The 12,030-nt window shown below is 35.3% G+C and overlaps 1 protein-coding gene across 2 annotated transcripts in view; it reads left to right on the top strand.

The window, feature by feature from the left end:
• Positions 1–12,030, top strand: part of LOC130215712 (kinesin light chain 1-like) — an 82,488-nt gene that overhangs the window by 41,326 nt on the left and 29,132 nt on the right. For both annotated transcript variants that reach the window (XM_056447548.1, XM_056447549.1), the window contains exons 8-9: positions 2,814–2,987; positions 4,026–4,125. In XM_056447548.1, coding sequence (XP_056303523.1) covers positions 2,814–2,987; positions 4,026–4,125 — 274 coding nt within the window. The remainder of the gene's footprint in view (positions 1–2,813; positions 2,988–4,025; positions 4,126–12,030) is intronic.

A 12,030-nucleotide genomic window follows, 5' to 3' on the forward strand; every position in this document is an offset into this window, starting at 1 on the left:
CTGTATATCATCACTGGTGGGACAATAAGGCTCTCGGCTCCACTTCCTCCAGTGCTGATATTCAGCCATATCGTACTGCTACTCGTGTGATATTGCTCATATATGTATATTTATATATATATATATATATATATATATATATATATATATATATATATATATATATATATATATATATATATATATATACACACATTAGGGGTGGGCGGTACACCGGTGTCATAGTCATCACCGGTGTGACATTGCGCCACGACATGGATTTTCTAATACCGTCAATACCGTAATAAATCAATTATGCGCCTTGAACGGCTGCATTTACATCAATAATAGCTAATTCTAAATAATTAGGCATTCAATTTTCTTCAAACGTTCAGTTGTGGTCTAAATACATGTCCTTATACTACAGGGCTCGAAATTGCAACCATTTTGGTCGCATGTGCGCCCGAAATGTAATCTATGCGCCCTCATAATATATTTGGGAGCATTTGTGTGTCTGAATATAATGGTTGTAGTGCAATCTGATTTGATTTTCTCTAAAAACTTGCTGAATCGCTCTACCCTGTCGCTGTATTGGTTCATATTAGCTGTCAATCACTCATCTTCCCGCTGTCCCACTGGGAGCTTTTGTTACTGCAGGAAATGCAAACGGCTGAAGAGTGAAAAGTGCACAGGTTTGCAAACCTCACCTAAAGTTATAATAATAATAATGGCGTAGATGACAGCGATCATAACATGAGGTAAATGTTGATCCGCCAGCTGAGATCAATCGAGTGTTTTCGGAGAAGGTGCCTGAATCTTCTGAATCGTGTTTAGCGCAAATGTCCGCTAAATATAAAGTCTAATACTGTAGACATCATCGCCAAACAAACTTGCCTTTACTAAGTTTACACTGAAACTACGGCTTATAACAAAGAGCCTGTGGTCATCATTAGAATCCTGCTCTGTCTGCTTATAAATTGGTGCGGCTGACTCGCCTGCTTTATTCCAGAAACACAGAGAAATGAAGATCAGCTCATAACGAGACTGAGCTTTTACAATGACCCAAACCAAAACTTTTAAAGAGTGATAGAAGTGAGACTTTCTTTTGTCCATTCTTCCTTGAGATGTATATTATTTTGCTATTGAAAGTAATACCATGATATAATACCGTCACCGTTCAAAAGATGAAAAATACCGTGATATTAATTTTAGGTCATATCGCCCACTTCTAATATACATACATACATATATATATATATATAGTAAAGTAGTATAGTATAGTAGATTGTAGTAGAGTATATGTACATGTATATGTATATATATATATATATATATATATATATATATATATATATATATATATATATATACTCTACTAAACAAACTGTACTATACAATACTGTTTATACTATACTATAGAATACTATACCAATTTGCATCTGATATAATGTGATAATGTATATACGAATATAAATGTATATTATATATACTCTATTTTCCATACTATACTATATATACTCTACTACAATCTACTATACTATATATACACTACTTTACAATATACCTACCTACCATCTACCATCCATACTCTACCATCCATAAATACTCTACTCGACTACTGTATTATATATGCTCTACTACACTTTGTTGCTTTGCTATACATACTATACCATATACTAGACATACTATACTATAAACTACTGTTTATACTACACTACAGAATACTATACCAATTTGCATCTGATATAATGTGATGATGTATATACGAATGTAAATATATACTATATATACTCTACTTTCTATACTATATATACTCTTCTACAATTTACTATACTATATATACTACTTTACTATGTATATATGTATACTACTTATACTACACTACATAATACTATACCAATTTGCATCTGATATAATGTGATGATGTATATACGAATGTAAATATATACTATATATACTCTACTTTCTATACTATATATACTCTACTACAATTTACTATACTATATATACTACTTTACTATGTATATATGTATACTATTTATACTACACTACATAATACTATACCAATTTGCATGTATATAATGATATGTGTATGTAAATATATACTATATATACTCTACCTTCTATATTATACTATATATATACAATCTACTATACTATATATATACTCCTTTACTATAGAAATACTCTACCATCCATACATACATACTCTACTCGGCTCTACTGTATTATATATGCTCTACTACACTTTACTATTCTAAATATACTCTACTATATATGATAAACTATACTATATATACTATAATCTGCTATGCTATACATACTACACTATACAATACTATTTATACTATACTACAGAATACTATACCAATTTGCATCTGATATAATGTGATGAAGTATGTGTATGTATGTAAATATGTCATTTGCCACACAATGTGCTGGAAAAGTTTAAAAAAGCACCTGGAAAGTGCTTGAAAAGTGCTTAAAGGTACACTTTACAATCGGGTAAATGAACTATTTACTTACCCTTCACTTGTTCCAAAGCATTATGAGTTTTTTTCCTCTGTTGAACACAAAAGAAGATGCTGTAACCCGGTAACCATTGACTTGTATAGTATTTGTTTTCTCTTCTATGAAAAGCTTTCTTCCAAACATCTTCTTTTGTGTTCAACAGAAGACAGAAGCTCATTAAGTTTTTTAATAGTGAGTGAAATGTCATATTACGGTGAACTATCCCTTTAAATTTCACTTTAAATTAAGCGTAAGAACTCTGGAAAGTGCACACACATTTGGCCAGTCTGTTAGCTGTCTTCATCAGTGTTGTTTTGATCCAGGTGCTGGGTCGAGAGCATCCAGATGTGGCCAAGCAGCTGAATAACCTGGCGCTGCTCTGCCAGAACCAGGGCAAGTATGAGGAGGTGGAGTATTACTACTGCAGAGCTCTGGACATCTACGAGAAACGACTCGGCCCTGATGACCCCAATGTGGCAAAGACCAAAAACAACCTGGTGAATATCCTTGATTTATAAACATATATACAGTGGGGGAAATAAGTATTGAGCACATCATGCTTTTTCCTGAGAATAATATTTCTAAAGGAGTTGTTGACATGGAAGTGAACCACATTTAGAGGCTCAAAGACGCCTCTCATATGGAGAATGAAGTCACATGCATTGCTCAGGTGAGAGTTTCTCACAGACTTAAACAGAGTGTAAAATCTTGATGGTTCTGTGGGTCTCTTGTATTTTCTATTGGATTGGAGTCAGGTGATTGGCTGGGCCATTCTACAACTTGATTTTCTTTCTCTGAAAGCATTAGAGAGTTTCCTCGGCTGTGTTTTGGATCATTGTCCTGCTGAAATGTCCACCCTGGGTTCATACTCCTGCTAATGTAGATGTTGGACTGAAGCAGCTGATATTCATTTACACTGAGGAAGTGCAGAGGGTTGCTGAAGAACTACTGAGAGATTTCAGCTGCTGTCTGAGCCTTCCATCTCTTTCAACACCTTCCTATCTTCATGTGTTCAATACTTTTTCCCTGCGTCATTTCATTTTTTTACACAGAACTTCATTTGTAAACTAATTAGTTTTGTTTTCTTTGCATATATGAATTTCTTTGGTTGTTACCTACATCTGGTGAACAAACCAAGTCAACAGCACCTTTAGTTTAGAAATATGTTTTCCGAGAAAAATCGTGACACGTTCAATACTTATTCCTCCTGCTGTGTGTATGTATATATATATATATATATATATATATATATATATATATATATATATATATATATGTAAATATATATTCATTCATTCATTTATTTTCTTTTTGGCTTAGTCCCTTTATTAATTCGGGGTCGCCACAGCGGAATGCTATATATATAATACTATAATATACTATACTATAATATATATATTTACATAGCACATTTTCTACACAATCTCTTTTTGCAGATAATTTAAATCAAATAATAGATTTCATCTGTAATCTTACATTTTTCCCACTGTATGCAGTATAGTAGTAATAACAGCTGTTGTTTCTTTGCTCCGCAGGCTTCGTGTTATCTGAAACAGGGCAAGTACAAGGAAGCCGAGATCCTCTACAAAGAGATCCTGACGCGCGCTCATGAGAAAGAGTTCGGCTGTGTAGATGGTACGATCTCTGCTTGATTACAGCTTTACTCTTTACTGCATGCTTCTTCTTTTAAACCGCAGTATAACTCATCAATGATACCCAAACGGAGAAAACAAACTGTCTTTACTGTGTTCATTCTGAAAGCCGCGGATTTCTCTGGAATCCAGGAGCGCAAACACACAAATACAGCATTCATCCCTTTCTAAATGTCACAAGCCTTTTGTCTTGCCGTATATGTTTATTTATTCTGCTGTGAAGATCGATTGGTTTAAAGTATGGGAACTATTTTATGGAAGCAAGCAAAAAAGCTGAATGTGAATACGCGAAAGCAGAAACATTTTGACGTTTTCCTCACTTTAATTTTGTGTTTTGTGTTCCATCATTTGTGTTTTCACAATTTTTACAGATTTCATCCATTTTTATTTTGTGTTTTTTATGATTTCCTGTTGTTTATAATCAGAAAATCCACCGTCTTCCATGAGCAGGCAGATTTGTCTGTTGTTTGATTTTGTTTTGAATCCTTTTGTGTTGATTTTTGCACTTGATTTCAATAAATCAACCTGCTTGTTTTCTTGATTTTTCTACATTTTCTGATTCATTCTGTGGAGTTAACATAGTTTCAAAACAATGTGTGTTGTTTAAAAATGCTGAAGTCACTATAATTATTGTTAGATCTCAGGGGCTAAGTATTAAAGGGTTAGTTCACACAAAAATTTTAATTATATTTCATTAGCTACGTTTCCGTCCACCTATTTTTCATGCACATTTTGGAGATGCGCATAAAAAAATGGTCGATGGAAAACCCAAGATGTGCATACATTTTGAAAATGCGCATAAAAAACGTATGCGTATAACTGAGTAGGATAAACTTTTCATTCGATAAGAAAAGATGCATATAAACTACAATGGAAACACTTTTACCAAACAAATTCCAGTATGCTCATTAATAAAGGTCATGTGATTTTGTTATAAGAGATCATGTGATGATAAAAATGTGTGTGAATGGACAAGCCAGCAGGCTGAGCACACTGTAAACCATCTGAAATGTTGTTTTGGTCATTCCTAAATGCCTGAACTGTTTCAGTATTAGTGTTATTATATTATTAATGACCTCCAGAATCAGTGAGGGACTTCGCATATCACGCTTTCAAACGCCACCGTGTGTTCACTGCGTGTCAGGATTGCCTTCTGAGGTGCAAGACATTTAATAAATGAAGAAAAGATTGACGCAGCTTCTCATACCACAGCAAATTCCGTTATTACTGTTGATATTTGGCACCAGTTTAATCAGGAAGTGACGATTTTGTTCTCTTTGACTCTTTGTATGGAAACGCTGCTTTATTCGCTCATCTTTTATACGATAATCCAGTTTTGCACATAAAGTTAATTCACATTTTTGGATGGAAACATATCTATTCTAATGATTTATTCCCTCTTAAAGGGCACCTATGACGAAAATCATCTTTTGTAAGCTGTTTTGGACAGAAGTGTGTGTAGTATTGTGTGTCCAAAGTCATATTGCAGCGATATATACACAAGTCTATTTATTTACATTTACTGATGTTGAAATAGGATCCAAATCACAGTGATATAGAGGTCGACCACAACGCGACATAGGAGTAGTTTTCCCCGCCAACCAATATTGATTGACATGCGAGTATTAACATGTCTCCATAGTAACTCATATAAACATGTCCACAGAACAGGATTTGCAAAGAAACTGGGATTAAAAGAAGGCACAGTTGCCGAAATTCTCTCTGACCCCAGAATCGACCTTTTCAGCAGGATATAATAAATTATCTGACGGGTATTTTAAGCTGACTCTTCACAGATACATTCTGGAGACACAAAAGACCAGAGATGGGAAGTAACGAAGTACAAATACTTCATTACTGTACTTAAGTAGATTTTTCTAGTATCAGTACCTCACAATTTAAAAATAAAACTTGACACAGAGAAACCTAAAAACCCACTGCCAACTAGCATTTCAGGAGTGATATTGCAGAGCAACAAAGTATAAATACATGTCTACGCGCAAGGCGGGCGCCCTGAGTCACACCATTTACTCGACACAGAAATATAAACTAGGCTTTAATAAGACCACCTCATTTGCATATTTGTTGTGAAAACTCACTTGATTGGCTGAAAGATTTAAATATTTAAATGTGAAGGTGGGCTTAGCCACACTACTACATAATGATGTGCCACATTCAAAGCCTGTCGTTTTGGCAGATTGGCTTCAGTAAAAGCTGTTTTTAGACTAACAAGAGGGTTTGGGCTTCTGAAATGTACAGGAAAGAGTTTAATTAATGATTTACGGATGTTTTATCCGCTTGTTAAAGTACTCATGACTAGGCCCACCCGGAATCTGCGCACGCATGTTTCTGCATATTTTTCTTTATTTCTGTTTTTCTTACTTGAGTAAATGTGTGTAATATCCTTATTTATTCAGTTTTTAAATTAATTTCAGTAATATTATTGACTAATATGAAAATGTTCATCTGATTTATGTACAATGCAGTTTGTACAGTAATATTTTCTGATTTTTAGTAGAGATATTATATGAGAGACTTGTTTTGTTTACCAAATAAAGTGAATCTAATTGGATTTGCATTTTAAACATTAAGTGAAAGTTTAAAAGATATTATTTTTATTTTTATATATTAAATTTTTAGTTATGATACTCCCAAAATCCACAGATTTCTACCAAAATTCTCCGCAGAAATAGCAAAAAATGTTCGCAGATTCTGTCTGGCCCTACTCATGACATATAAACTGACCGTATTGACTTTGTTAACAATTCATCTGTGCAGGTCATTAAGAAAAAACAATGTTTGTCCCTGTTTGTTTTCATTTAAATTTCCAGATTAGGTCAGTCTGAGGTATTGGGCGGGGCTAACACACTTAACCACGCCCCTCCAGCTGTCAGTTTAGACAGAAATAGTGAGGAGGAGGAGTCTGTTAGGTTGTAATAACTCTCCACAAACCCCATTCATTCCGAGTAAAACGCCTACTTTACTACCTCCAATCAGCTCCCAGTAGAAAAAGCAAGCCACGCCCACTGCTTTATTATTTAATATTCTGTTTCTCTGGGAACTGCATCACAATATGAAAAACAGTCGCAGCTTTTAGTTCATGCAGACTTTAAGTTGTGACGTATGAAACACCAGGCCCAGTTCATGTCTCTACTCCATCTCAAAGCCATTTAATTCACACACTAAAGCAGATCTTTCACTACAGACTGCCTCCCAGACAGCAGTTTTGTAAAAGATCTGACCGTCTGAGATTAGACACGCAGATAAACATGCTGCGAGCGTATATTAGCAGCATTTGTAGTTTGTTTTAGAAAAATGTGATTCCCACTCGTTCACACTTAATAAGCGGATATACAATGACCTCTTGTTAGCCTCTTACAGTAGTACAATGAGCTCTTATTGAACAGATCAAGCGCAGCTTTATTCCTCTGTTCATAAGCGCTGTAACGCATAAACCTTCTTAAAGTGAACCACAAGATCCAAGATGCTGATGTTCTTATAATCGAAACTCAATATTAAGTAGAGGGCGGAGCTTTATTTTTGCATTACACATATGTTTTTGTGGTATTTGTACTATTTTACCAACACAAGGTCCATGGCAATTCGTAACTTTTTGATTTAGTGGCTTATTCATATGAATTTCTCAGCCTAATCTCACGAGAAAACGTAAGTATTTTACGTTTTGTCAGTTTAGTGGCTAATTCGTACGAGTTCGTACGAGTTAAGTCGTACGAAATTGTACGATTTTAAAAAGGAGGCGTGGCATCTAACCCCACCCCTAAACCCAATCGTCATTGGGGGATGAGCAAATCGTACTAAATTGTACGAATTAGATCGTACGAATTCATACGAATTAGCCACTAAATCAAAAAGTTACGAATTGCCGTGAGATTGTGTTGGAATTTCTATGATCTCATTCAAACTATTTAGTATGATTTGCTAGTCCCCCAATAATGGTTAGGTTTAGGGGGCAGGGTTGGGTGCCACGCCTCTTTTTTTTTTAAATCATACATTTTCGTACGACAGAACTTGTACGATTCGTACGAATTAGTCAATAAATTGACAAAAGAGTAAAATACTTACGTTTCCTTGTGAGATCAGCCCAGGTAATAAAAAAAATTCACTAAAATACACCTTATTTAAGTACACTTAGTTCACTTTTCATCAATGTACTAAAAGTACACTATTTTCACACACTAATTTTGTACTTAATGTACTAAAAAAATTGTATTAAGTATATGTTAAGATAAACTTAATACCATCTAAGTGCACTCAATTGTGCTATTTTGAGACACCCTGAAATTGAACTAAAACTGGCTTTAAACATATTATATCTGTATTTTACAAGGTATATTTAGTTACTACTACAAATACATTTAAACCCTAATTTTAAACATTTATAAATATATTGAAGAATAGTTTAAAGCAGTGTTTCCCAACCCTGTTCCTGAAGGCACACCAACAGTACACATTTTCAACCTCTCCCTAATCAAACACACCTGAATCAACTCAGCAGAACATTAGAAAAGTCCCCAAAACCTGACACGAATGGGTGAGATAAGGGAGACATACAAGATATGTACTGTTGGTGTGCCTCCAGGAACAGGGTTGGGAAACACTGGTTTAAAGTATAATAGTAATACATTAAAAAATTTTGAAAAAAGGGGTGCTAAAATTCACTAAGTACACTAAGTATACTTTTTAGTACTGTACTAAAAGTGCTCTATTTTCGACACACTCATTTTGTACTTATTGTAGTAAAAATAGTATTAAGTATATGTTAAGATAAACTTAATACCATCTTAAGTGCACTCAACTGTGCTATTTTGAGACACCCTGAAATTAAACTAAAATGTGCATTTAACATATTATATCTATATTTTACAAAGTATATTTAGGCCCAATGCCAATTCTTATTTTGTACCCCTTCCCCTTGGCCCTTAAAACCCAGGGTGAAGGGGAAGGGCTTTAAAATTTACCCCTAAAAATTGGGACAGCACTACAGCACCTGCACACGTCATCGCGATCTTTTACTTCATATGAGATCAGACGATCGCGACTGCTGTAGTTATTCCAGTTGTGTTATTTTTTGGTATTTAGCCTCAAGAAATCACTGAAGGCATGTATCATGTTATCATAACCATCTAATGTGGCAATAAGATCATAACTGTACTGTGTATTTACACCGTGGCCATATTCATCAATGTAAACACACACAAACAACATTAACATTACAGCAGACACTGTAAAAAGCTCATTTACAGCCACTAGACATTACTGACAGGGGATTCGAGTGTCACAGAGTGTCAGAATGTTGTGGGACTGCTGTACAGGAGGTATTACTATGGATTAGATATCGCAAAATTTAGCGGTTTTTATTTTAGCATTTTTTTAAGCAATACGGTAAAACACGAACGCGGTTATGAATATATTAAAACATGTGCTTGTTTGCTGTAAAAATTCGTAATAATGACAAAAAATACAAATTTGTGCATCTCTTTACTTCCATCTGCAGCCATGTTGCCGTTGTGGCTGGTGTATTCTGGGAAATTTTCTTACCCCCTGGTTTTTGAGTGTGGTCCTGAAAAATCTTCATTTGAAGGGCTATTCACCCCTCCCCCTCAGCCTTACGCCTTCAAGCTAAAGAGAATTGGGACACCCCTACCCCTTCACGGGAACGCGCAAAACGAGGGGTATAGGGGTAAGGGGGAAGGGCTAAGGGGTAGAATCGGGATTGGGCCTTAGTTACAACTACAAATACACTTGAACCCTAATTTTAAACATTTATAAATATATTTAAGAAGATATATTAAAGTATAATAGTAATATATAAATAAAAATGTTCACAATGTGAAAAAAGTCTGCTAACATTCACTTTAAGTACACTATTTTCGCATAATTTTGTATGTGTACTATAAATAGTATTATGTATATGTTAAGATAAACTTAATACCATCCAAGTGCACTCAACTGTGCTATTTTGAGACGCCAGGAAATTGAATTAAATGTGATTTAACATACTATATCTGTAAACATTTTTTTTTTTATTACAACTAGAAATAGACTTGAACCCTAATTTTAAACATTAACTTTTTTTAGTGGATTTAACAGCACGGATTAATTGTTCACCCAAAAAATAACAACGTTAAAGAATAATAAGTGTACATACACGATTTCACAAGGACTTTAGCAGCCCCTTTAGCTGAAACTCCTGCAACTGTTTAAAGATTTCTTGTTGCTTGAAATGTGGCCTTCAAATGGCAGTTTGCTGTTAAACATCATCAAGGCTTTGACTGAGGGCTGAACTGAACATCCATCAAGGCAAAGGTTAGACAGCAATATAGCTTTTGCACAAGAGTGTTTTTCTCATTATGTCAGTTTTTCATTATTTTTTACTGGTTATTCCAGCCTGATCTCACGAGAAAACGTAAGTATTTTACGTTTTCGCAGTTTAGTGGCTAATTCGTACGAATTCGTACGAGTTTAGTCGTACGAAATTGTAAGATTTTAAAAAGGAGGCGTGGCACCTAACCCCACCCCTGAACCCAACCGTCATTGGGGGATGAGCAAATCGTACTAAATTGTACGAATTAGATCGTACAAACTCATACGAATTAGCCACTAAATCAAAAAGTTACGAATTGCCGTGAGATTGTGTTGGTTATTCCAGTGTTTCCACACTTTTGTTTATTAAAAAAATCCAGGCTAATGCACTGTATAGGATCGGGAATGTCAGGATTGAGTACTATTGGAGACCCCAACTTATATTTCTTATCCACAGAAAAAGAGTATTTATTACAGTGACAATACTAACTAGATGTTAAATTGTTTGTACTTTATGAATAAATAATAGGGAGCGCAATAGTCTAAGAGAGCATCTTCCAGATTCAATCCCTACCCAGCGTGAATCAAGTCTGTAAATAAAGCAGTTTATCACATGCTTGATTTTATAACAACTACTAAACTGGCTTATAACACATCAGACGTGTCTTCATTCTCATTAGCATGTAAATGATTTATTGTTTAAATGTGTTTTAACCACTCTTCTTTACATAATGTTGGGGTTATAGTTTTATTTGGTTTACGTACATTCAGATCTATTTAACGCTGTCCATTTTAGCGCTTCTTCATGGCTGATTAATTGTATAAATTTGGCGTTGTTTTTAGGGTGACCATTTTAACATCTCTCCAGGGACAGGGATTTGCAGCAGTGCTAATTCATGTACACTGTCTCTGCCATATAAACAAATAATACCTTTGTGCAGCTTATTAATAGTTGAAAATTGGGTAGAGAAACCCCAATCCCTTTGCTTTCATTTAAACCGAGTTGTTAAAGGTGCAGTATGTAAGTTTGACACCCAGTGGTTGAACTAGGTATATGTTTATTTCACGCGGCCGCCATTTTAAAACACGAAAGCGAGGCTGCGGTGGGAAGAAACCCGGAAATACAGGACCAGCACTATAAACATTGCAACAACATGCTGTGTACTACAAACCCCCAGCTGTTGCTGCGATTTCAAAATGCAGAAATGGTGTAAACATCACTTCAGTTCATGGCAACAGGTAAACACTGTCGGGGCTTCCCAGCTTCAGCCTATGTAACCCGGTGAGCAGTCCTCTGTAGCACACCCTCCTGTTGTCTGTAACAGTGTCGTTCCGGTACTGAAGTTTTAAAAAACGTCCAATTCCCGCTAACATTGAAGCGCCGCTGAGCACGCTCATAAACACAGCTTATTAGCCATAGTGTTCACCAGTGCTCAACAGAAATGACTGTGATTGGCTGTGAAGGTCATCAGTTCACCGCTCTTCACTGAGTGCAAACACAGATACACGGACAACGGAGCGTTTAGCTGTGAAGATCAGTCGATTCATCAGCAGATCGCTCGTC

The sequence above is a fragment of the Danio aesculapii genome, chromosome 22 (genome assembly GCF_903798145.1).
Source record: "Danio aesculapii chromosome 22, fDanAes4.1, whole genome shotgun sequence".
In the NCBI taxonomy this organism is placed as follows: domain Eukaryota; kingdom Metazoa; phylum Chordata; class Actinopteri; order Cypriniformes; family Danionidae; genus Danio; species Danio aesculapii.